We start from the raw sequence: 11,370 nt of genomic DNA, 5'->3' as shown, positions 1-11,370 counted from the left end.
AAAAATGGTAATCGTGGTGACAGAGGCTGCCCCTGTAGCCGACTGGGAGCGGACCCGCTGCGCGGGTGTGCGAGGGCTCCTCCGCCGTTGGTCCTCAGGGCAGGACGCGGTGGGGCCGGAGAGGCCCTGCGGGGACAGGGTCAGGGCTGCGGGGGGCGGCGGGCTGTCCCCGCAGCGGCACCTTCCCCGGCCCGGCGTGGGCGCCCGCCCCGCCGCCTGTCCCCTCCCGGGCTGTGCCGGCGTGACTTCTGCTCCGTGCCGGCAACAGCGTCCGAAGGGAGCGGGGCGCCGCCGTCCTTAGCGAGGGGCAGCCCGGTTTGCGGATGCTTGGGAGCGGGGAAGCGCGCTCGTTCGTCCCGCTGGGGTCGGGGGAGGGAACCGAGGCTGATGCGCCAGGCGACAGGGACAGGCACGGGCGGTGGCTGGAGGCGGCTCGGGCAGGGACACCTCCACCGTGCCCGGGAGGCGCTGCCCGCCGGGCGGAGCGGGGTGATGTCCGGCCGCAGCCCGCCCCGCTAAGGGCATCCGCGGGGCTCCCCCTCCGCTCCGGGGCTTCGTCGGGGGAAGCGACGCTCAGCCCGCCGCCCCAGCATCACCGGCGGGGCATTTTGACGTGCTGAGCGTTTTGGGGACCAGCAGAGCAGGCTGAGCGGCCCGGCGGGCATCTGAGCCGGGTCTTTTTGACACCTCAGCCAAAGTGATCCGATTTCCAGGGGCGCTGCGCTTCCGCCGCGGGCAAGGACTGCGGGGGGCGGAGGGGACCGAAGGCTGGGGTAGGAGCCGCTGCTTCAGCTGTGAGGGACCACCCGGTGCCGCTCGCCTGGCGGGAGCGGTTACACGGGCCGATCTACACCGTGAATGTTGAGGGGGAGGGACGTTGTGGGGGCAGAGGAACATTGTCATGGACGAGAGAGGGGCTGAACGCCCTTACAAACAGCTTTCCGCCGGTGTAGCTTAGCACTGCGAGCGCGACTCTGTCCTCCAGCTGCCGAGAGCGGCGTCCCCCGCCTGCCTTACCTTCGGGCGGTAACACCCTCCCCAAAACACAGCCCGGGGCTGGACAGCCCGGGCGCCCCGTCCCGCTGCTGTCAAGGCCAAGGAGGCGTTCAGAGGCACAGCGGGAGGTGCTTCAAGACCCGCTGTTTCTGGGCGGCTTTGCACAGCTCCTGCGGGGTTTAGGAGATGCTCTGCGCGCTCGGCTTCACCTGCCGGGCTCCGGGGGAGCCAGCGCCGGCACCCCGCACCCTTTGAACCGCGGCTGCCGGCCCCGGGCAGGGAGAACGCGGCTCGCACCACCGGGCTGGGCGCTGCCCTCCCGCCCGAGCCCCGCACCGCCGTGGCACCGCGGGGCCGGCCCGGCCTCGCCGCAGGTGCGGGTCGCGCTGCCCCTGGCCGGGCTTCGGCTCCGGCACCGCCCGCGACGGGGCGTCCCCGGGGGGGGCGGCTCTCCCGGCTTTCCCCCGCCTGCTCTTTTGGCCGGGATTTGCTTTGACTGCACGGCGCCGGCCAGCCCTGCACCTTCGCCCTCCCAGGGCTCAGCCCTGGGGGCGGCTGGCCGCGGTCAGAGAGGGAGCGCACAGCCCTCCCGGCGGTGGCTAGGACCACCGAGGTGCTGCCTCCCCCGGGAGCCCCGGAGGTTTGCATTTCCCCCTGGGGGTGCCCAGTGCCCCCCCTCCTCCCTTCTCCCTCGCCTGCCGCAGCCGAGCGAGAGCCCGTCGCGGCAGCTGCTCGCCGCCCCCGAGGCCCCAGCAGCGCATCCTCTGCCGCTTCCCCTTCCCCTCCTCGGCTGCCGGGAGGGTATGGCGAGGCAGGCAAAAGGGAACTGCGGTCTGAAAGTAGAGGGAGGCAGTCAAGGTTAGACGTGTATTTACTCAACCTTTATTATTTAAAAAAATTCATTAAAAAAAAAAAAGGTGAACAAACGTCTTACAAAACCCCCCCACATAAATAGGACATTCCGTACAGCTCTGGCTATTGGCAGTTCTAGTACTTGACAACATCAGACGCGATTTCCTGGCATTAGAGAAACCCATTTCAAAATCGGTCATCACAAAGAAATACTAGAAATCCCACTTAGCACTTGCTAGGCAGCACGGAGCACTTGTACACAACTTTTCAGACACACACCCGCGCACACACGCAGCTGGGAACAGATCCCGTAGGAAGAGAGCCTCCTTAAAAAATAGTAAACGCTTCTCAAAAAAAAAAAAAAAAGTTATTTACAAAACGCACATGGAAATACAGTATTGACAGAGCGTGGCTGGCAAATCAACATGATTTGAATAGAGAAAGGACTATGGCACATCTTGCTCGAAAGCTCGCACAGCAGCCTCCTTCGAGTGTCCCCGGGGAAAGATAGCTCCTGCCATCCGCCTCGCAGCGCCTTCTCCCTCCCCACCTCCCCTCCCGCCCTCCCCTCGCCTCTCCACCCCTGCACTTCTTGCCAGGTCCTTTTTACACTTGGATGACCACCGTGCTGGGGCTCTGGAGCCGGGTTTTGTACTGGTCTAGCCAGCTCCTCAGCTCCGAGATCTTGTAGCCCTCTGGTCCTCTGCCTCCCTGGTACATCACCTTCTCCTCCTGGATGATGTAGAGCCTCTCGAAGTAGGCACCGTAGGCGGCGCTGGAAGCATTGTCCATGGTGTCCACGGCCAGGGGGCAATCGGGCGCCCCTTCCCGCATCAGCTGAGCTGCCCGCAGCCTGTCCTGGAGGCACTGGTGCTTGGGGATGTTGTAGGCTGCGTCCGAGCTGACCCAGCCGTCGGAGGGGTGTGCTTCTTCGATGTACACCAGCAGGAAGTCAGCAATGTCCACGAAGTGCGCGGCCAGGCGCTGGAAGGACCTCAGGCGGGCCATGAACGGGGGTCAGGTGCAGCTGCCGAAGTTGAGGATGAGGGGTCTCTTGCCGCGGGCGAAGTCCAGGATGCGGAGCTTCTTCTGCCCGTCCAGTTGGATCACCTCGGGGTTGGGGGCTAAGGAACCCACGTGCGCCGACTTGAAGAAGTCCAGCTTCTGCCCGTGCCACACGGCTTTCAGCGATTCCAGCGTGAACATGCGGTTGGAGTCGGACACGCAGACCGGGGGGTCGTCGGGGGGCGGCCCCTCGCTGGCGCTGGCCGCCTCCTCCGCCGTGGGCATCGTCAGCATCTTCTTCCTAATGCACAGAAAATCCAGGAGCCAGAGCATCACGGCGGTGAGCAGGAAGCGGGGGAAGAGGAGGATGCAGGCGGCCGCCTGGGTGAGCAGCTGCAAGGTGTGAACGCCAAGGGAGTGGAGCATCGCAGCGGCTTGTGCTGCAGGGCGCTGGCTGCCGGGGGTCCCCCACGCACCCTGCTTGCCGGGGTCTGTGCAGCACAGCTGAGATCCCGCTTCTCTTTAAGCCCATTTTATAGTCAGGGATTTAAATGAAAAGTGACTCCACCTCCGGCCAGAACCCGCCCCTCTGGAACTTGAGCCTGGGGATTACCTACCCCTCCACTCTAATGACCTAAAAATACACAGACAAAAGGGGAGAGAGCCCCGGCGGGAGCTGCGAGGGACGTGCAACCAAGCAGGCAGCCGCCGCTATCAGGCGCAGGCAGAGAGTCCGAGACAGGGCACCGCCGGGGTCCCCGGCCGCAGATAGCGGCAGGCGCTCACAAACAGCCCCGCCAAGGACAATGCAACAGGCGCGGCCCGGCCTGGCCCGGCCCCGCACGGGCTGTGCGAGCGCGGGGCCGCGGCGGGAGCGGGGGCCGGGGCCGTCCCAGCGGCGGTGCCTGCAGGTGACAGGGACGGGCCGCTCGTGCCGCGTCCCTCCCCGCGCCTCCGTCCCCTCCCCGCCCCGCCAGCTCCGGCGCCCCTGGGCACGGCCTCCGCCCCGCCACACGCCTCGGCGCCGCGGGGGCGCCCGGGGCTCGAACCCGCGGACTTGCCGCGCCCGCATCCTCCCCGCCGCGGCGGCGGGGCGGCAGGCGGCTCGCTGACCGGCCTGCGGGCGCCCCTCGCCTCGCCGCGGGCGGACCCGGGCCCCGGCGGGCCCCGGCGGGCCCCGGCGGGCCCCGGCCCCGGGGGGGTGCCAGGTGGGCGCGGGCCGGCGGGCGCTGCCCCGCGGCGGAGGAGGGGCGCGGGGCGGCGCTCCGGCCGCTAGGGGTAGCTGTTGCCCGAGAAGCCGCGGCGGCGGCGGGGAGCCGCGGGGCCCTGCCGCCCCCCCGGCCCAGCGGGGTCCGCGCCCCCGCCGCCTTTGCCTGGCCCCCGAGCCGGAAGAGGCGGCACCCCGCCGGCGGGCGGCCCCGGGCCGCGGGGGTCGCCGGCCTCCCCGAGGGAGCGAGGGTCACCGCGGGGAGCCCCGGGGCCGCGGCGGGGGGGGGGGGGGGGGCGCGCCGGGGCGTGAAGGCGGGGCCGGGCCGTGCGGCGGAGGCGGCCTGCGGGCGCGCTCGACGCCGTCCGGGCCGGGCCGGGCCCTGCGCCCCAGGGGAGGGTCACCACGTCCCGCGCCGGGGCCGCGCCCGGGGGCCAGTTCCGCAGGGAGGTGCCCCGCGCTCCGTCACGGCAGCGCCAGCGCGGGGGGCGGCAGGAGCGGCCGTGTGCCGGTGCCGGGGGTATACCTGCACCCCCCTCCCGGGGTTGGCCCGGCAGGGCCCGCAGGCAGGTGACCGAGCTGTCCCATCGGGGACACGTGCTGGGACCTGGCAGGGCGCCGTTTGTGTCGGTAGCACCGTGCTGGCAGCGCAGGGCACAGCTCAGGCCAGCTGTCTTCGGCCTTCCCCCGGGCAGGAGGCGTTTATGGCCTCGACGTTCCCTCTCGCTGACCTGGATGGGGACCTGGCCCTGGGCTACGGAGCTTAAATCAGATTCGGCCTGTGGACACAGCCCTGGGCACAACGCGCCAGCTGTGCTCCCAGCCTTGCCACCCCACCGATGCGGGGCCGCACCTTGCTTCCTCACCAGCTGCATCAGGAAGGGATAGTGTCCAAAATCCTGAGCGCTGCCCTCTGCTATGCAAACGCAACTTGTGCATCCCTGAGCTGCTGCTACAGCTGCCGCTCGCCCAGGTACCTGCCACGCTGGCGCTGGGGACGTGCGACCCATGTGTTCGATGTGCATATGGCCCCTGAGTGCCCCGTTCCTGCCCCTGGCCAACACCAGGGCTCTGGCTGCAGATTCCCAGGGACCCTGCGGACCTGCGACTCTCCCTGGGTGCAGCCCACACTTCTCCAAATGTGACTCTGTGCATCTCCGTCCTTCCCGTCTAACATGTGCAAAATGGAAAAATTAATGCTGAGCCTCCTCATGGGAGTCTAGGCGGCTTCATTTTTATGTAACTTACTACGAGAACTCTGAATAAAAGGCAACATTAAAATATCTTTTTTTTTTTCCTTTATCTGGTTCCGAATAGGCTGCTTTAGAGCAATCTAATCAGGCACCTGGTTTGCAGCCCCCACCCTGTGCATCATCTTTAGTTGGTATCAACAGCAAGTGAAGGGATTTAAGCATTTTAGCATCTGAATGGAAATGTATGCTCCAGTCCTCATAAAGCCACATTCATACACTAGCCTGATTAATAACTTTTTTGGCATTCCATGGTGCTCAGTCCAGGGAAAATTACTGAGTAGATATTTACTATATTGTCAAACTTATTTTGAACTCTTCATGTGGGCCTCTCACCACCTCTCTGTGCAGTTATGCAATCTTGAAAACCACAAATTAAAGCCTCTAAACAGACGCAATAACAAATTGTGGTAGCTCTGAAGAAACCCCCGGGAAAAAAAATTGATCTCTCAAAGCGACCTCTTCAAACTATGCTGACAGACAAAAGCCTGAGTAAACAGATGGGTTTGCAACCCTGAATATCAACAAACTTTGCTCTACTAGATCAGCGAGAGATATTCAGAGGTAAAAAAAGTATTTGGTCTTATAAAGCGTATTTGTAGATGGATAGGGACTTTGGAAATTACTTTTTCTCCATGCCTTTTGCTTTATTTTTATAGTTTGAAGGAAACTTGTGAGTTGGGGTGTCCTGTTCAGCTGTGGACAGAGCAAAGAACCAAAGCATTTTGCTCCAGCGGCCCACTGCTACACTTTCCTGCCACAGTAAAATTCAAGTAGAACCTGAGACGTGCTGTTTCCTAGCGAAACGGTGGCTCTACACGGCTCTACAAGCCACGCACCGATGCGTTCAGTTGACGTACAGGGCTTGTGTATTTAGACAAAACTCCGTGGGAAAGGGTGGAATTCCTTCTGCAGCCCTTTGGTTCTCAGGAGGTTTGAAGTGACATGTCACTGCTGTTCTCACTTCTGTGTTATGCTGGACCGTTTTCAAAGCCGTGTGTTTTCACTCCGGTAAACCCTCTCTCTACTTCACAGGGGCCATACCTCCCAGCCAGATCTTGGATTATTTTTAGATCTGTGGAGGTAGTTGGTCTTTCTAGGAATCCATATTGCTGCTACTAACAGCGTGGGAACTTATGTCTTCCTGTGCACTGAGGTTTTCATAGAATATATCCTAAACTATGCGATTTTCAGTGGCGCATCTGGTTATGGGTGGTTTTTACTCTTCTGCATGTGGTCTGTAGCTCAGCAGTCACTAACTTAAATATATATATGTTTGTGTGTAGATGTGTCCCCACATGTGTGCACATACAGGATTCATGTTATTTCCTTTTTTTGAGAACTTTGTAGTTTTTCTTCATTTGATAAATGTAATTTGTAACTTTTAAAGTTCTTTTCATAAGCAGGAGCTAGAAAATAAATTCAGCAACTTACAAAAACAAAACCTCAAGAAGCTGAAATTCAAGCCATCAGGTCTGCTTTGATGTAGAGGATGTGTTGAAATGGTATATTTACATATTTGTATTCTATTTTATAATTTTCTGCGCAAAGGCATGCAATACTTTCTGACAGGAAACTAAATGTGTTTTGGAATAGTTCCACCTCTCGTGTCATCTAAGCTACATGTCATTGATGTGTTAGAACAGAGCTTTATGTCAGGGAAACAAAAAAGACTTAGCTGAAGTTTGGATCTGTCCCTGAAATAAGAGCTGGACAATTTCTCCCCGTGTGAGTGGCTACCCAGTGACTACAGAGAAGTGCAGCAGTGCAGTGGTAAATTACTCACCTGTCTGGTATCTGTTAGAAGTGGGTAAATGTTGTATTGCTGAAACTGGAGGTGGATAAACTTCATTTGCAGTTGTTTGCTCTTAGTGACACCTCTGGAAAAAAGTTACTGTAAGCTGGAGTCTGTGCATGGGTCTGGCTGTCTCTGGACCTACATCCCTCTTAATCTTTCACCACTTTTAGGTGATACCTGTTTTGCTTTTCCTCCCTCCTGTTTGTGGTTTGTTTCTTTTTTTAAATATGTATATGAATCAGAAAAAAACATGCAAAGTCAAGCACCTAGCTAATGTTTTGAATAGGTTTGAGAACTGAAAGAAAAAAAGTGCCATGCCGCAGATTGGTCTACAAAATCACTAGCAGAGCCACGGACTTTGACTCTCATAGCCACCCGGGTGTTCTTACCTTTGAATACATGATAAGTACGCTGTATATGAAAAAAAGGTTCCCTGCACTGAGGCTTTTTGACATTTCCCCCTCCCACACTTCTTGCTGACTCAGGGTTGAACTAGGAAGGAATTGTTTAATTTGGAGGGAGGACTGATGCCACAACAGGTCTGTTACTGCAACACTCAGGTCTCAGCCTGAGTAAGCAGAAAACAACGTTTTCTTGAGTCTGTGAGCCACCTACCAATGCTTTGCAGCGTGACCAAGTGTACAGTTCCCCTGACGCGTTAGTGGGTTTCTGCACCTGCCTCCACACTACTGCTCGCTAGTGGCCCTGTTGTGCTAGCAGCCTGTCAGTCTGTGGTAGAAACCAGATAACCAAAAGGTTCTCAATTAAAGAACTCTGGTTCTAAACTCAGATGATTTTGCTGACGGGGTTTACTGTAGGACCACTAAAATAGTGTGTAATAGCACAGCTTATGGTTCGACTTGATGAATGCCAAACAGTGAAACTTCCCACCCCATTAATCCTTCCTCACTCCTGCTTGCACCGTGTCCTGCAGTGACCTGGTTCGGGGACTAAGGAGGCAGAAAAGCTCGGCTTTAGAAAAATGAATTATTTCCTGACAGGTTAGTTCCCTAAACTGGCTCATGGCAAAAAAAGAGGTGATCACATGTGATGCAGAGAATGCACAAGAGAAATGGCCACAGCATGTGGCCAAGGCAGGGGTAGGTAACAGGACCATCCCCTCAGACTGCCTTAGCAATGTTATCGAACTGCCCCCAGGTGGAACTGCATAGTGAGAATGTGTCAAGAGCAGAAATTTCCTGAACAAGCTTCACTGCAAGGAAAATGTACGTAGTCTTACCCTTTTGTGTAGTGGAAGAGCATAGGAGATGTACAGGAGATGACAGTGGCTGTCACAAGGTCCTGCTGGGCAATGTAGCCCAATGGGGTGCACAGTCGGCTTCTGGGGGGAGCCAGCAATGTCATCTTCAGCAGCAGCTGCTAACATGCTTCCTCCAGCAGTAGGAAATCAGATTATCCAGAACCCCCCCGTGCCAAACACATCTTTGCTACCCATCGAGCAAACTGCTCAAAAGCTGCCTTGGCTCAAGAGCTCAGGCTGGACCCCCTGGTAGTACGGTATAATTATAGTCATCTGAATAGTTTGTTCTGCAGCAAAGACAACAGTCTAGTCCAGAAGTGGAACCCCATAGAGTTATACTGAAGTGGCAACTTTATACGCATTGAATACTGATGAAGTCCTTGGCAGAAAGAAAAAATACTTTTTCTATTGTCTTTTTTTGTACCAGTTTCAGGTGTGATGCACAGGAGGATGGGGAGATGCAATTTGCTTGAATCTAAATCTCCTCTAAGAATGTGGTAACAAAATGCACCATGTGCAGAGTTTTATAACAAAGTTTCAGCATATGACATCAAATTTCAATACATTAACACCGTTTAGAGAGATAAGAACAGCAGGCTGATAACTAAGGTCAGGTTTTGATCTTTTAAATGGCAGCACGGCAAGGGTGTTTTCTCAAAATATTAAGGGAATACTTTTGAGGTGACAGACGGGGTCCAGGCTTTGTTGAGGTAAAGGGAACACTGCTCCTTTGAGCAGCCTTGCCATGGGGACGTGTCACAGCAGACTGCCAGTCTTTGCTGCAGGCGGCTTCTCAGCGCCCTGAGGTCTGTGTGGTGAAAGCCATGAGCAAGCAGTGGCAGAACTACCAGCACCTTCCTTGTGATCAGGATGTTGCCCAAGCCGTGAGGCATGATAACAGACAGGAGGAGGGCTGAAGGCCCAGAGTGTGGTTTCCATCTTCTCACTTTCCCTAGCAAGTGCAGTAAAATATAAAGAATTTAAAAATAATTTCATTTAATAATTCTCAGGTTTTCAGGCAATTGCGTGCGCCCGGCTTGAGCTGATACACATGTTTGAATTGTCAATCTGTGACAGACTCAGATGGGAAGGCAGGAAAAATAGCATTTAAAAAAAAACATTTATTCAAGAAAAATCTTTAGGGATCATGTCTAGGATAATCTTTTTCAGGGTGACCCTCATTTCCTACAATACAATGGTTTTACCCAGCAGTGGTTTAACCGTTTTGAATAAGCTGTAGAGTGGAGAAACAAATATTTTATCAAGAATGGAGAAGTTTACCTAGAAAGGCAGGAGTATCAACCCACTTTAGAATATACAACAGGGATGATTAATCTACTGACCTTTTAACCCCAACATCACAAAAATGTGTATTACATCCATAACGTGGTCTGGTTTTGTGTAAATGATGGCTTTACGCATGACAGACCCGTTCAAAGCAAGCGGCATGCCAAAGAGGAAGCTAGAAGTGCATCACTGTGCACTTAGGCTCTCATCAAATAACTCACTTGCTTCAAGTCTTTTCTTTGAATATAAATGTTTATGAAGTTTTCCAGTGATTTTTTTTCTCCTGGCATTTGCCTCACGACTCATTATTTTTAGCCATGTAAAATGGCATTATGCAATTGCTGAAATTTGTCTCTTTCAGCCCATGATGATTTATAAGTCTTAATTTCCAGGATACTCCCTTGAAGTTACCTTCTCTTTGTGACCTCAGGATTTCTCTTCCCAGACCTTTGGTATTTATTTTTACTATTTCTGTGGTCAGGGTTTGGCAATGTTGTTTTGGATTAATGACAAACATACATAAGAACTGGAAGGAATGCACATCTTAATCTCCTAATTTAATGCATGGCTTGTTTATCAATAGTAGAAATAAATTTCTGGACAGGTTTGACACATCTTAATAACAGGCCTCTGCAGCCAGATAGAAAGATTTTGATGTATCTGAACTGCATGGATGCAATTTGCTTATTTTATATTGCAATGCAGTATTTCTTTCTCAAACTTTGCCCAGAAAGAATTGGAAGTGGAAGTCAGTTAATTTGGACAAGTATGCATTGTTTATATGGAATATTGTAATTGACATAAAATTGTGTAAACCTGCTAACTTCTCTGCTTTTGGATGAAGAAAAGATCTTTGGCATAACAAGGGCCTGAATTTCTGTTCTATTTTTTCCTTTTATGCAGGAAACTGCAAATAATTTAATGCTCAGATGAAATTACTCAGCGTTTTACTCAATTGTTGAATTTTCCTCGTAAACGGTGTGTTTTGCTTTCATCATATATCCAGTACTTTTTTAACTGGCGTTTTCTGATGATCTTTTTACTTTCTCTGTGTATTATTTACCTTCATTGCTTGCTTAGTTAGGCTTGATTCCTTTCCTACACAGCCTACTGTGAATAAAACTCTCCTCTGAAAATGATTAATTTTGCACTTTGTTTACAGAATAGTCTTGCAATGTTATATCTGATAGTCATTAACAGGGAAGCAGAAATAAAAGGAGAAACATTAGTTCTTGCCACAAATAATTTTTAATTCACTGGGGTCAGGATCTGGGCCAAAATGTTTAGGTTAGCTCAACAGCTCAAGTTCATTTGAAGGGTCTCAATGTTTATGCCTAACAGCGCGTCCTCCTATGACTTTTTATTTTTAGCTGCTCAACAGTTCTTACTTTCTGTGAATTTTAAAGTTATTCTTAGACTAAGCAATACAGTCTCTTCACAGGGAAAAACTGTGACAAGCATAGCTATGTGATACAGCTCATCATTTCATAGGGGCCATCGTTTCCACCTGAAGCTCTGGCAGAAAAAAAACAACCAAAGATTAAATTATTGCTTTAAAAATAGATACTAAATTTTGGGTTCCAGTTCACTTTTCTCAGTGTGTGAATCGTTGTGGATAGCTGGAGAGGTCCACCACCCTGCGTGAAACTTAAATTAAGGGCCACAGTTATCTATGAATATTAACATAGGTGCAAACCCGCTTCCTGGGATCCAA

General features: G+C 53.8%; 1 protein-coding gene across 1 annotated transcript; it reads right to left on the bottom strand.

Moving 5' to 3' along the window:
• Window positions 1-261: 261 nt before the first annotated feature.
• DIO3 (iodothyronine deiodinase 3) lies at window positions 262-4,514 on the bottom strand. Its single transcript, XM_080394644.1, has one exon. It carries the CDS (start codon window positions 3,277-3,279, stop codon window positions 2,455-2,457), a length of 825 nt encoding a protein of 274 aa, XP_080250770.1. The 5' UTR covers window positions 3,280-4,514; the 3' UTR covers window positions 262-2,454.
• Window positions 4,515-11,370: the final 6,856 nt, after the last annotated feature.

Source organism: Falco punctatus, assembly GCF_963210335.1.
Source record: "Falco punctatus genome assembly, chromosome: 7".
Lineage (NCBI taxonomy): Eukaryota > Metazoa > Chordata > Aves > Falconiformes > Falconidae > Falco > Falco punctatus.
This window is presented reverse-complemented; position numbering and strand designations above follow the sequence as displayed.